This window comes from Hirundo rustica, chromosome 19 (genome assembly GCF_015227805.2).
Source record: "Hirundo rustica isolate bHirRus1 chromosome 19, bHirRus1.pri.v3, whole genome shotgun sequence".
Taxonomy (NCBI): Eukaryota; Metazoa; Chordata; class Aves; order Passeriformes; family Hirundinidae; genus Hirundo; species Hirundo rustica.
Window position 1 is genome coordinate 7,706,919 of NC_053468.1, and position 14,387 is coordinate 7,721,305.

General features: G+C 48.2%; 1 protein-coding gene across 5 annotated transcripts in view; it reads left to right on the top strand.

Annotated features, from left to right (window-relative positions):
* The window catches only part of CLIP2 (CAP-Gly domain containing linker protein 2), a 91,973-nt gene that overhangs the window by 56,476 nt on the left and 21,110 nt on the right, over positions 1 to 14,387 (top strand). For all 5 annotated transcript variants that reach the window (XM_058423029.1, XM_040082601.2, XM_040082599.2 and 2 more), the window contains 4 exons: positions 6,085 to 6,209; positions 10,525 to 10,738; positions 11,659 to 11,856; positions 12,984 to 13,087. In XM_058423029.1, the coding sequence (XP_058279012.1) occupies positions 6,085 to 6,209; positions 10,525 to 10,738; positions 11,659 to 11,856; positions 12,984 to 13,087 (641 nt within the window). The remainder of the gene's footprint in view (positions 1 to 6,084; positions 6,210 to 10,524; positions 10,739 to 11,658; positions 11,857 to 12,983; positions 13,088 to 14,387) is intronic.

Sequence of the window (14,387 nt, forward strand, 5' to 3'; positions counted from 1 at the left end):
CCCTGAGCTATTTCAGTGCCTGAGGCTGAAGCCTAGCTGTGGAAAGGCATGCAAGGTGGCAGGAAGGAAGGATTCCTGCTCTTTATTTTCCTGGTTAACCATTGGAGCTCTCCCAGTTTGTGGAGTCCTGGAGGTGCAGCAATGCTCCTGTGTGGCCATTTTCAGTCACCAGGCATATTCCCTTATTGCTAACCAGGCAGAAAAGAAGGAAGGATCCCCATTCTGTAGTTCTGTCAAGGCAGGATTCTTGGTATTCCACTGCCTGCTTAGAGCTCCATCCCTCAGAGCAGCAATTGCTGTGTTGTGACCAGAGGGTGTAGCAGAATGGCAGTGTGGGATCAGTGGATCTCTGTCCCTGTGGAAGTTTGTGACAGGCAATGGGAAGTGCAGTGTTCCAGCTGTTTGCAGGATTCGAGAGATGAGAAAACATCAAGGACTCCTAGCTGGAGCTCTTCCCTCGCTCTGAGATTGTTGCTGGAAAGGGGCTTTGGATGTCAGGATAAGGGGGAATGGCTTCAAACTGACAGAGCAGGGTTCGATGATATATTTGGAGATTTTCTTCCCTGTGAGGGTGGTGGGGCCCTGGCACAGGTTGTCCAGAGCAGCTGTGGTTGCCCCATCCCTGGAAGTGCTCAGGGAAAGGTTGTGTGGGGCTTGGAGTAGCGTGGTGTGGTGAAAGGTGTCCCTGCCCATGGCAGGGGATGGAACGAGGTGAACTTTAAGGTCCCCTCCAACCTAAATCATCCCGTTCCTATGCAGTGAAACAAAGAGGGGAATAAACAGCCCAGAGCAACTGCCCTGCCCTGCCCTGCTGCCACATTAACCCTGAGAGGCTCTTTGTGCACACCCTCCTAAGCATCACTGGGGCTGAGATGCTGCCTGGCGCTTGTCTGTGGGTGCAGTATCTGCAGTTAAATAGGAGTTGTAAGTGGACTGTGGTGGAGCAAACCGTGTTATTATCCTGGGCGGACTTGGTATGGGAGACAGCCCCAGGAGGGGATGCTGTAATTCCAGGCTTTCCTCTTACACCACCTCCCTAGGATATTATTTTCTCGCTGGTGCCTGACGATTAAACACACAGAAATGTCTTGCATCAGCAGTGCTGTCAGACTCATTGCTGTGCAATGCTGACTTGTGCTGTGGGGATGGGTAGGCACAAGGATAAGTGGTTGGATGAAAAGGAACTATAAGAATTCCTGCAGCTTCACATACAGAGGGCTGGCTTGTAATTGCTGGCTGTCTTTCTCCCCTTAACCCTAAAAGCCAGTTCTGACATTCTCAGATGACATGGTATTTATCTGATCAGATAAAGCTGCTGATGGCCAGATGGCACATGGGGGGTGAGTTGTATTTACAGATGAACCTGCCCACAAGCCAGCTCTCCACCTTTCAGCAGCTGCTGGACACTGGCCCTGGCTGTAGCTGGGACACAGCCCCAGCATGTGATGGCCACATCTCCCATAGATGCACACATTTACAGGTCATTATTTCAGGTGCTCTGTAGGAGCTGGACCCACAGCCTGTGCCTTTGCCTTTACCCTCTGTAAATCAAGTGTTATTGTACAGCGAGTTTCAGTGCTATGAGCTAAACTGTGTGTGATTGGAAAACACAGCTCCTGCCTCTCTCAGCTTGGGTGGAAATAAGATCCTTTAGTGGGTGGATGAGTGCAGGGAGCGGGGTATAAACCCAGCCATTTATCCCCAAGGGAAAGGATGCTTGCTCCAGTTTACAGGCTGGGTGGAGCCTGCAGGTGCAGCTCAAACCAGAACAAGCCCCACTTGTCCCATAAAGGTGATTACCAAGTTAGTTCCTGTTGGCATCACCCAGTAACAGAGTGGAAAAAGCTTTTGTGCTGCACACAAAAAGTACTTGAAGGCCCTCAGAGTGTGAAGCACGTGTCCTGTGTGTGCTCTTTTCCTCCAGCCCCTTCATTCCTCTCGCCACAGGTGAGCAGCAGGAGAGTCTCAGGGCTCTGCTGAGACCCAGCAGGGGACACAGGAGCTCTGCAGAGGAGGCTGGGCACTTTATGTTCCCACCTCCACCCTCTGGTCAGCGGCCCTGTCATGTGGAAACACGTTGAAAATCAGTTTAAATGGGTAAATTAGAATGTTAAACAGAAAGGACAGGGTTATCTCTGGGTTTCTGCATGGGAGTGTGATCAAGTGGGTGCCTCAGCCATTGCTGAGCCCTGAATTTGTGTGATATGGTCAGGGACAGTCCCTGTTGGCCTGAAAGATAGAGAGAATTTTATTTTTCTCTTCCTGAGCAGTATTGGAGTGTATTGCAAGCAGAGCAATGTCCACAGGCCATAGGGTGAGGGCAGCTCCCAAGAGGTTCTTGCTTAGAGCAAGAAACTGCTGTGGGGGGAGCAGGGCCATGAGGAGCAAGCAGCAAACACAGGGGAGGGGGTGTTACTCACAGCAGCCAGATTGAGATCTGTCCTGCTGCTAATTTGGTAAATAGTTTAAATGATATGTTAGCTCTGTTGAAGACAGTGTCAGGAAGGATTAGCATCATTGTCTTTTCAGCCCTGGGATACTGGTCTGGCTCCCATTTTATCATTTTGATGGGAAAAGCACAGTAAAATGTGATGTCATTGATATTACAATTCGCAGGGAAGGTGTGTAGATGTCCTTCCATGCTACTCTGACTCACCAGTACATACAGACCTGCTAAATATCCTTGGCTTCATTTTGTTGTGAAGGTCAAGCCCAAGACTGTCCCTTGAAACTAGTGGGGATGTTTCACTGGGGAAGGGGCCAGTCAGCAAGATAGTCTTGGATTAAAGGCATGAAAAAGGGGGCAGAGACCTTCAGTCAGGAGCTGAGTGTTCCAGAAGCTTCAAGGTGTGTGGCTCAGAGGCTGCTCAAATCCAGCTGAAGAGGAAGGGCTACCACAAGCTTGTTTAAACTTAACCATAAGTGTTTTCACCTTAAGTGGAGAAACTTGGAGTGTTGACATTGGTCAAAATAATCTCCATAACAAAAAATCTAGTATCACTGTGTCAATATTGATTCCATTTTATGGAACTTCCAGAAAGAGCTCTTTTTAGCTGCTTTATGCTTGAGATGTTGTTGTTTTTCCCAAAACAACTGTAAAAGCAATAACACTTTATATTTGATAAAATCCCATTCTCTTGGGCATGAATAATCTCAGCAATAGTTTTGGTAAGGTGTCTGTTAAAGGTTTCTCAGAAAAGCTTTGGGAGTTTTGTTCATTTTTGAGTGAAACTTGTCAACTCTAAAAGCCGTGACGTGTCTGAACTGAGGCTGGTGGCAGCCTTGTTAATTCTGTGCTGTCTCAGGCTTGGCCTCTCCACTTTGTCCTTGCTTCACTCCAGACCCTGGGCACATTGAAGACGTGGCTGTGACTGACCAGTGGGCCAGGCTGAGAGATGCAGACAAGTTCCTCATAGAGAAATCCATGACTTGGGGTGGCACTGATGCCAGCACCAGGCTGGGATGTTCTGGGTTGAAATCCTGTGGTCTCCATGCCATAGGAGCCATCCATGCTCAGCAGCTGTTCACAGCTGGATTACAGACAGTGGTATCCAAGCCAGGCACGGCTGTGAGCTCCCATGAGTTATGCCAGGCCATTACTAACTTCCTTGGCTGCCTTGGATCCTCTCCCAAGGTGATAGCTGTGATTCATTGAAGGGTCTGATAGAATCAAACATTCTGTTCTGATGAGACCATTTATATACAGGCACAGCCTGCTGACTGGCTTCTTCAAAGCGTTATTTATTTTAGCAGCATTCGCTGAACAAATCTGCATGTCTGAGATGGGTGAATTTTCTGGACTCTCCATCCACCAGAGTTTTTGCGTGCCTGCCAAAAGAGGGGACGTTCAGCAAGGGGCTCAAGCACTGGCATGCAAGTGTGAGAGGCTGATCTTGGCTCCTGGCTGCGCTGCCAGTTGGACTGAGGGGAGTCCAGATGTGCCCACCTTGGCTTGGGGGAGAAGGTGATGCTGCATGGCAGGGTGTGTTCTACAGACAGGATGGCAGAAGTGAAAACAGAGTACACTGCTCTGGAAGGAGGGAATCGGGGTATTCAGGGGAGTTTTGGACCTGATCTGTGCTTAGAGTCTTCTCTGACGTGGGGCTTTTGTGTGGGAGCATGGCCTGCACTCTTACTGCACAGTTTTAATGCTGGCATAAATAATATGTGTATCAGGCCAGTGGGGATAGTTTTTTACTCTCTTGGTTGGAAACAGCTTTCTCAAATAAATAATACTGATGGGGACATAACTGAGTGCTCCTTTGTGTGGGTGGAAGAGTGGGACCCTGCAGGAGGTGCCACAGTCACTGATGGATGGAGCTCCTTGGTTTTTTAAGGCTTACATGAGACTCTGTCAGGGTCATATGGCTTGGTAAAGGAAATATCTGACTCAACATCTGGAATTAAAACTCATTAAAAATAAAAATGAGGGGGCACACCAGCAATGGTAAGTTCCTATGAATGACATTAAGATTAATTACACTTCTATCGAGTTCAACGTGCAGCTAAAGAAATGTATTAGAATGGCATTGAATCATTGCATTAAAATTAAGAGGCTAAATTTGTATAAACTCAAATCAGTCGAAGTAGGGACTGGCATTTAACTGTGTTAGGTAAAGGATTCAGTGCAGCTGTTCAAATCAGTAACTTGCCAAGTACCTAATACTGAAACTGAACTGTCTTTTTACTCCTGGGCACAATGTAGAACCAGAAAGTTTTCTTATCATCCTTTTCCTGCTGGCAAATATTTAACTCTGTCCTGTAGCAAAGAGAACAACATCCCCAAAGATTTTCTTCCATAAGCAGCAGTGCTTTGAATCCCCAGTGAGAGAAGTTCCAGAGGACTAACTCAAGCTGTATGCTGCATCCTCCCAGGACTTTGAGGTAGGACCCAGACTTCAGAGCTGGTGCTGTTTAGTCCGTAAAAGTGCAGTTATTTTTAGTCTGGGAAAACTCTTTTTGTTTGCATAAGCAATTTTTTAGGGATTGAGAAGGGGTAAATCTAACATTCCTACCCTGGAATACACAAACTTGGGGATTTCTGCATTCAGCTCTCACTGTTTTCTGTAGGAAAATAATACTCTGCTGATACCTTCTTATGTTCATTTTAATATTAAGAAAATGAATAACTGCAAGTCATTCAGGATGAAGCTGCAAATTTAATTTTAAACTTATTTTCAAGCTTTCTTCCTTGAATTTGGGTGTTAGCAGAGATAGGCTAAAAAGGCTTAGACCATGTGCTGATTTACTTGAAGTATGAACTTTAGAACCACCCTCCTTTATCTTCCTTTTCTCAGCCCAAGTGTCTAAGTGGGAGTGTTTAGTGCAGAGGCAGCTGCTGCTCAGTGCCACACGCTCTCAGAGCAATGATCAAAACACAGCTCCAAAGGTTCCTGACTTGCCCTCCTTGAGTCTCCTCAGTAAGCTGCAAACTTTAAGAACTTTAAGTGTAAATTCAGGAGAAAAAGGTGTGATTTGTTCTTATTTCTCTGTGGTGGGGGAAGAAACCTGTGCTGGAGGATGCCTGGCAGTGAGCTGAGCCCCGCTCCCATGCAGTTTGTCAGCACTGGGAATTGCTGTGGGAAGTGTAGATAAAAGTGGAACACCTCTATTTTGAGCAGTTTCTACACCCTGGGAGCAAGCTGAGGAGCAATGAATGCTTTCCTGGCTCAGCTGCCCTCTTGCTGTCCTGTCCCAGTACTGCCCAAAACTGTTGGCTGAAAGAGCACAGGGCTGAAAACCTGTCGGTGCAGGTCATGGTTCTTCAGGCAAAGCAGGTATGAGCTGTGCCTGCAGGGCTTAAACTCCTTTGTGGCCTCATAAGTAACTCAGTGCAATTAGTTGACACCTTGAAATATGCCTTCATTATATTTACTCTGATATCTTCCAGGCAGGCAGTCCCAAAATCACTTTGTAGTTTTTGGCAAAAACAGCTTTAGTGGTGTGGGAACTATCAGCTGATTTCATCAGACCTGAAACAGAAGATACAGGTGTCTTTGTCCCCCTCTCCAAATACCTGTCCCAGCTTCAGTGCCCTTGTGTCAGTGCTGCCTTCTCTAATTCTCGACATCTCCTCTCTGGCAGGTCGGTGGCACGAAGACAGGAGTGGTGCGCTACGTGGGAGAGACGGACTTTGCCAAGGGAGAGTGGTGTGGAGTGGAGCTGGATGAGCCCCTGGGGAAGAACGATGGGGCAGTTGCTGGTACAAGGTACTGAGTGCTCTGAACCCCAGCTCGGGTCCCAAACACCTCCTGGGGCGGCTGGGGGGCAAATGCCATCAGACCTGGGGGGTGGAATTAGAGCTGTGTTTGGTTGGACGTTGTGGGCTGGGAGGAGGAGTCTAGTTTTGAGTCTTTTAGGATTTTGGATAGTCTTGCAAGGGAGATCAATACAAACCTCATCACTGGGCCATTTTAAAGCAGGGTCAGATAACTTCTATGAAGGAGGAACCTGAATGGCTTCAGGAAACAGGAGAAAGTAGGAAGAGAGGGTAACTTACAGTGGGATTTAATTTTTGCTAGAAATTGGTTCTGTTGATTGTATTAGCTCTGCTTTCTACCACACATTCCTGTCATAAACTCTCTTCTTGTGCCGTAAGTCTCTCTGTCAGAATTACAAAAGACAAAGATTTTACTTTCTTTTCTCCTCAGCTTAATGTTTTATTCTGTTCTTTCTGGGAACGAATTTCCAGAGAACTGAAAGAACATTTGGTGGCTGTTTTCTGTCCTTGTACTAATTCTGTGGTGCAACAGGTGTCTGCTGATTGAGCTCACCACCTCTGACTCTATAGGCACCTCCACTCTTTTCTTTTCCAAAAAAAGACCTGGTTAGTACCTGTAAAACAAGGCAGGGACATCTCACAGGCTTGCTGGGAAGCTCTTTCTGTTCATGTGGAATTTAGTTAACAGAATGACCCAGGCCTTGGATCTTGAGCTTGGTGTTGTTCAAATCTGAGTTATACAGCAGCTCTTTGGTTGTGCTTCAAATACAGGTGCAACTGATTCCTTGTCCAACACAAGTTCCTTGAGTGGTAAATACTGTTGGTTTCTTGGAGCTTCTGAAGGCACTCTGGCTTTAGAGGTGAGATTTATCTCTCACAGAATTAACTAGGTTGGAAAAGACCTTTGATATCATCAAGTCCGACCTATAACTTTGAAACTGAGGAGCTAAGAGTTCCTGCCTTGTTAGATCTCAGGTTCTGTAATAAAGGTTTCTTATGTTGTGCCAGCCTTGTTTTGTCCAGCAGCCGTGTGCTTTCATTTAAATTAAGAGAAAAGCTGTCCTGTTCAATGTCAGGGCAAGAAAGGAACAAATGATTGGCAGCAGATGGCTGAGTTTCAGCCTGTTCTCAAAATAAAAGAGCCAGGATGGCAGAGAATAAATCACAGAGTGAATGCAAGTCCCTGCTTTCTTTATCACACAGTTCAAACTATCTGGAAGATTAATCTTCAGGGTGCTCAGAAATGATTTATTGTCTCTGTGCATGTGGAAGGTGTGAAAGGCAGATGTGAGTGCAGTGCTGTCTGCCTCTCATCCTTGTACCTCTGTTGCTGAGTTTTGAAAAACTTTTGGAAGTCATCTCTCTTCTGAGCCTGCTGCATCTCGGCTGAGGCTGTTCTGGTGTGTGCCCTGTCTGCAGAGGCTTCTCCTGCATCGTCCATGTCTGTCCTTTCCAGCCTTCATCCAGCCTTTTGATTTTCCTGTAGCGTGTGCCCATTTCAGCAGCGGTGGTTTGGAGAAGCTGACGTGGTAGAACCACCTCCCCTGGTGATGTAGGCACCCCTCAGTCAGTCTTCTCCGTCTGCTGTGGCAGCAGGGAATTCTCGAGGCTGTGCTGATCTCATCCTGCCGGGATCAGCCTGGGCAGAGGCCGTCCAGGACTCTGGACCCTGTGCTTTGGTGTGATGGTTGCCATCTAGTGAGCATCCCTGGCCTGGCCAGCAAGCCCAGCACTCCCTGCTGCAGCTGCTGAGAGTGAAGCCAAAACTGGAGCTCAAGACACTGAGGCTGGTGGAAGCAGTGGGGGTAGCATGGAGCCTTTGGTGACGTTGTCCACTTCGCTCTCGTGGGCAGCTCCGCTTGAGCTGGTGGCGAATTGGCTGAAATTTGTGGTGGGTCCCTGATTTTCCTGCAGGTTCAGGTGTGGATGTGCATTGAGGGAATGCCCCAGGGCTGGGCTTTCCCAGGAGCTCTGGCTCCTCAGGGGAGGCTGCCTGCAGGCTGTGGGTCAGCAGCAGTGGCCCAGGGGACGGGGTGTCCCTGTGGGGAGCCCCTCTGTGCATCAAATGGTGCTGATTTGCACTGAGCTTCGCTGCATCTGCATTCCTGTCAGCATGGGAGAGTACAGAGTGTGTACACAGAGCTGCTGCGGTGTGGTTTGGTGTCAATTCCACAAAGCCAAGCAAGGTCCATGTACTCACCTCAGTGTCACCTGCTTATTTTACTGTTGTCCCTTCTCCCTCTGCTCCAGTCAGAGTCCTTGCTCACTAAACTGCCCAGACATTTGGACACTGAAGATTTTCCCATCTATTTCAACACTTCCTGTGCTGTTTTGCACCTGCAGTTTGCATTGCCATCACACCACCACTCTTCTGCCCTGTTTCCTCTCTGTAATGTGAGTACAGAGCTCCACCACACTCAGTGAGAGCAGCTCTTGGTTTTCAGGTAGATTTTTTTTTTTTTTCCTGCCAAGTGGTTTGGACCCAATTCCTGCTTCTGAATTATAAAAGTTAATTGCAACCACTTTCAATCTGGACTGAAAGAAAATGGGCAGACACAGTGATGCAAATTTGAACTTGCTAAGAGCTGTCAGAGGCTTCTAAGGGAATTAACATTTGGAATTGTGCAGCCACGAGTACCAGTCTGTGCTTACACCAGAAGGGGCTGTTGGCCTGCCCTACTGGAATTTGGGAAGATGATGGTGAGCAAGGCTTTGGCAGGTTTGCAGGAGGTCAGCCTGGTTTTTCAAACCCAAGGGCCTGTGTTGGCAGGAAGTAGAGGAGGCTGAGAGATTTGGGGTTGTAGAGGGGTTGTTTAAAGTTTGCTATAGAAAAAAAAATAGATGTGAGCTGATGTTTAAAAATTAATTTTATTCTCATCTGGCTGGAGATTGTGCTGTTCCCCGGCCTCCCAAGCACACAGAGGTCTGCCTGTGACACAGCTGTGTGGCTGCCAGCGCTTAAAAATAAGGGGGAGTTTGGGAAACAGCTGCTCACATCTGGAGAGAGAGAAAACTTGTGCTAGTAAAACTCGATTTGTGTAATTTAGCCATTAGAACCTGCTTTTTTATATTAACATTGGACAGATTGTTTTATGACCCAGTATTTAGTCCTGTTCTTGCTGGGAAGCCTGTGAGAAAGCTCTTACAGGAGCTTTTTGTGTTGGCTGCTCCTCTGGAATTTGGGGACACAGTGCTGCAGTGCAGCTGGCCAGCAGCAAATGAACCTTGGTTTATGCTGGTCAGCCAAGGCCCTGAAGGAGTTTCCAGGGTTTGACACTGAGCTGTGGCTCATTTTTATTCTGGAAGAGGGCTCTGGAGAGACAGAATCACTGGGCTCACTGCAGTTGTGGAAGAGACCATGCACTGTAATTATCTGATCCTCCCTTTTCCATGCTTTCATCTTCCCAAGTTTGTTTTGCATAGGAAACAGTTTCTCTGCCACCCGAAGGAGGTGGCACACGCTGGAGTTTGCTGTCGTGGTATTTTTAGCTTCAAGGGTTTGAGCTGCCATTATCTCCTGGTTTGGTAGGAAAGATTTTTACCCCGTGGAACATTTATGCAGAACTGTGTGATTCAGATCTTTTTATCTGACAGAGTCACAGCATGGGTCAGGCTGGAAGGGACCACAGTTGGTCATCTAGTCCTGCTCAGGAGGGGTTATCCCAGAGCACATAGCATAGTGTCCAGGAGGTTCTGGAATATCCCCAGTGAGGGACACTCCACACCTTCTCTGGGCAGCCTGTTCAGGGCTTGGTCACTGTAGAAGAAAGAAGTTCTTCCTCATGTTTAGTTGGAACTTCCTGTCCCTGGCCTCCTGTCTCATTGCCGAGCTCCAGGGAGCAGGGCCTTGTCCATCTTCTGACATCTCCCTGCAGACATACTTTACTGTATCACTGTCTTCAGAGCAGTAAAGGGCACACACAAGTAAAGAACACACAAGCAAAGGGCACACCAAGTTTTGGGCAGGTAAGGAAGGAGTGCTCGTGCTGTGGCTGTGTTTATGTTCTGTGTTTATGTTCTGGTTTGTGCTCTCCAGGCTACCAGCTGTGCCTTTCCTGGCATCTCATCAATGACTTCAGGTCTCCCTGCTAAAGCACCACAAATGGAGACATGGAGGTTGCCAGTACTACAAGCAGGAGAGGAGAATAATCCAACTACTTGAACACAGGAAGGAATGCCACAGCAGAGCACCCAGAGAGGAGCTGTGGGCTGGGGTCTTGTACTGCTTGGCAGTGCCATTCTGCAAGGCTTGGATGAGGTGGCTGCTCTGCCACTTCTCACGTGGTGCATCTCCTGTGTTCCAGGTATTTTCAGTGCCCACCCAAGTTTGGCCTCTTTGCTCCCATCCACAAGGTGATCCGGATCGGGTTCCCATCAACCAGCCCTGCCAAGGCCAAGAAGAGCAAGCGGATGGCCATGGGGGTGTCAGCCCTGACCCACAGCCCCAGCAGCTCCTCCATCAGCTCTGTCAGCTCCGTGGCCTCATCAGTGGGGGGCAGGCCCAGCCGTAGTGGGCTGGTGAGTAGCTCCTCCATGGTCAGTGCAGCCTCACTCTGCTCAGGGGTGAGGTTTTCTTCCAGCATATTTGCTCCTTCACCGTCCATGCGGTGAGGGGAATGGAGCGTGGGACGTGTTACTCACCTCACAAATGGTCTCCCACCACGGACACAGCTCCCAAGTAGTGGACACCAGGCAGCTGTGACCATTGGAGAGCCTGAAGTGCAATTTGCAGTGGGATGAATCTCAGTCCTGCTGCCGAGAGCAGGTTTATCAGGGGTCCCTGCAGGAAAAGGACACTGTTTCCAGTCTCACGTGGTCATGCTGCTCCACTGACCAGCTGTGCAAAGCTGCTGCTGTGACTCTTACTGTGGAGGGTGGCAATGTCCTGGCTCACATGCCTGGGTTTGGCAGGTGCTCAAGCAGGCAGAAAGCAGAGCAGGCAGTGATTTTATTAAAAGTTCTGTCTCTGCTGTGGTGTTGCTGCAGAGCACCCACAGCCCTCCTGGCTGGGGACAAGGGTGCAGTGTCATTCCTGGCAGTGGATTGAACAACCCCACACTGGTCTCCACTTGAGATCAGTCTGTCCAGCTGAGCTCACTCTGGCATTTCGTCAGTGCAGGCCATCAATAAAATGTATCTAAGAAGGCAGATGATACAATGCATGATATTTTTTCCTGACCCAGTTCTCAGCCCACGTTCTGTCCTTTGGGAAATGCTGCTTTCATTGCAGTGCAGAAGAGCAGCTGAGCTTGTGAGCATTGTCCAGATGTTTCTCACTTTTCACCTCCCCTGTAGGGCCCAGAGGTGGAACTGCAGCTCTGTTCAGCTGAATAAATGATCTTTATGTGAGCAGCGTTCCAGATTTAACAGGGGACTTCGGCTGTTCTAGGCTGGGAAGGACACAGCCTTACCCCATCTCTTTTGAACTCTTTTCCCAGCTGACAGAGACCTCTTCTCGGTACGCCCGGAAAATCTCCGGCACCACAGCTCTGCAGGAGGCTCTGAAGGAGAAGCAGCAGCACATCGAGCAGCTGCTGGCAGAGCGTGACCTGGAGCGGGCAGAGGTCGCCAAGGCCACCAGCCACATCTGTGAGGTGGAGAAGGAGATTGCCATCATGAAGGCCCAGCACGAGCAGGTAGGAGGTGATGGGGCTTTTTATCACTGGCTCTCAAATACCTGAATATCTGCTGTCCCCTGAAAGTGTCAGATCATAACCACTGCGTGTGAAACCTGGGCTCTGAGTTTCTGCCTGTTATGTGGCGAGTTAAGCTGAGGCTCTTTCCCCCCTCTCCCAGTGCCACACGTGCTGTCTGTGCCCTGAGCCAGCAGCAGGAACTCTGCTGTGCCAGGTAAGAGGCAGTAGATAGTTTGTGTCTGGTGCAACCATACGTTTCAATGCTGAAATACAAGAGGAAGGCAAATTTGTTCCCCTCAGCCAGGGAATTTGGCTGTGGCTGTGACTGCATTGCAGTGATTTTTATGGTGCTGAGAACATCAGCTCCGTTCATATGCCACCGCTTTCCCACCAGAGGGGATGTTTTTATAACATTGATAAAGGCAGGAAATCTGGAAGGAAAACAGGCTGATCATATTAGATTGGTGTTTGTTTGCTTGTTTTTTGCACAAGCATTTGTACAGAGGATATTTTATGTATTGAAATGCTTAAGGAGAGTTGTGTTTGTGCTGTTGGCCAATCTGTGGTTCTTCAACGTCTGCTGTTGTCCTAAATCCTTTACTCATGCTTATAAAGCTGAGTGAGCTGCCTGGGGGCAGGGATGGCACTGTATGTCTGTGTGGTGGGTCACACCTGCCTGCCAGAAATGCAGGAGAAATTGGGAAATCAACTGCAAGCTGACAGTCTTCTTGTGTATTGTGTTTTGCAGTAATTATCAGTAACAAATGAATTAACAGAAGTCTGAAACATCTCTCTCACTGGGGCTGAATTGCACTGGTAACCTCTGACCAGATTTTCTGAACTTTGCAGGCTTCAAGTTCTTAACTCTAAGCAGAGCTGGATTCTGCAGTAGGGTCAGGTCAGAGAGGCACTGAAGCAAGGATCACTTACAGCTGCTGGAGACAGAGCAATTTTTGTTATCTTGATCCCTGCATCCTGAGCTCTTTGGAAAATGTGCTCTTACCAGAGCATCCTCTGAACCAGATCATCCAAACTTTCTGTTCTCTAGTCCTGACCCTTTCTTAAACAGCTTTATGCTACTTCAGACATGGCTAACTTTTGTGTCTCGGGCTCGTGTTTTGCTCCAGTATGTCACAGAGGCAGAGGGAAACCTCCAGCGAGCACGAGCCTTGGTGGATGGGATGCAGAAGGAGAAGATTGAGCTGTTGAACCAGCTGGAAGAGGAGAAGAGGTAAAGCAGGAGTGGATGGCTGTGAGGGGGGTGAAGTCATGTGTGGACACTGATAAAGCCTTCAGGTGGTTTTGGCTTAAGGATACAGTATGAAATAAAAGCTAGATCATGAACAGGCACATGCTCCTTGGGCCATCACAGACCCTGCTGTACAACCTGGGTTTGCTGAAGACCCCTTCTTCCCCTCCATTTGTGATGGGCTGCTCCTGAGGACGTTCTTTGTGAGGAAGAGGAGCCAGGCTGGAGTAGAGCCTCGCTGCAGTGTGATTCACCAGAGGCCCCATCCATGCACGTATCATGGTGCATACATTTCCTCTCTGGATAAGAGTGAGGATCTGCGTGTGGCTCTTGGAGTCCAGGTGCTCCATGTGTATACTTAAACTCTTCAGTGGGAGCAGGAAAACATCTCTGTGTATTAAATAACTGAAAACAGTGTTGGTTTGAATTGACTGATGCCCCTCCTGAGGATGAAATGTTCTTTCATGCATAAGTCTCTGCATACTCCTGGTAGGCAGCTGACTTTCCTGGCTCCAGGAGGCCCTTTAACCCAGGACAGCTGAGTTTTCCTCTAAATATCAACAGATGCCTCCCTCCTCTAATTAGAGGAGGTTTAGACAAGGAAGCTTGTTTATGAAGTTACTCATGTACACTCACAGCTATTTTTATCTGTAAGGGAATCACGGTCCTTACATCTGGCTGCCAGCTAATCATCCTCAGCTTTTTTTTTTTTTTTTTTTTAATCAATAAAGAGGAAAAAGAGAGATGAGTCTAGCAGCAAATGGAATTATTTTCTACTGTTACTGGCCTCTCTCTTCCAAAAGAGAAGAGTTTCCTCGGCATATCTGTGTTAATATGCGTGGGTTGATGTGCACTTATGCATGACTGGCCTGTACAATCTGTGGGGAAGACTCTTCTGTCTGCCAGGGTAGAAACATGAAACATTGCTCACCCTCTGCCAAGGAGGCAGAGGATCCAATGCCCTTGGAATATTTTGTATGGAGCCTGTGCATTTGGCACAGGAATTGCCCAGCGCTCAGCTGCAGGATAATAAGGTTGAAGTAATCCAGTGAAACCTTGTTGTGGTTTGCTTGTTTTCAGGATCCTGTGTCAGAGAACAGTAGTTGTGTGGCTGAGAGGATGTACCTTGCAAAAAGGCCGTGTTTGTGTGTGGAAAGCAAAGCTGCTTATAATAGTCTGCTCCACGGGGACTTGCTGCTCAGTTTCTGCTGAGCTGTTTGTGTCCAAAGGTGGTCTGTATCCCTCTCCTCTCAGACTTGGATTCTGCAGGCCATGACGTGAT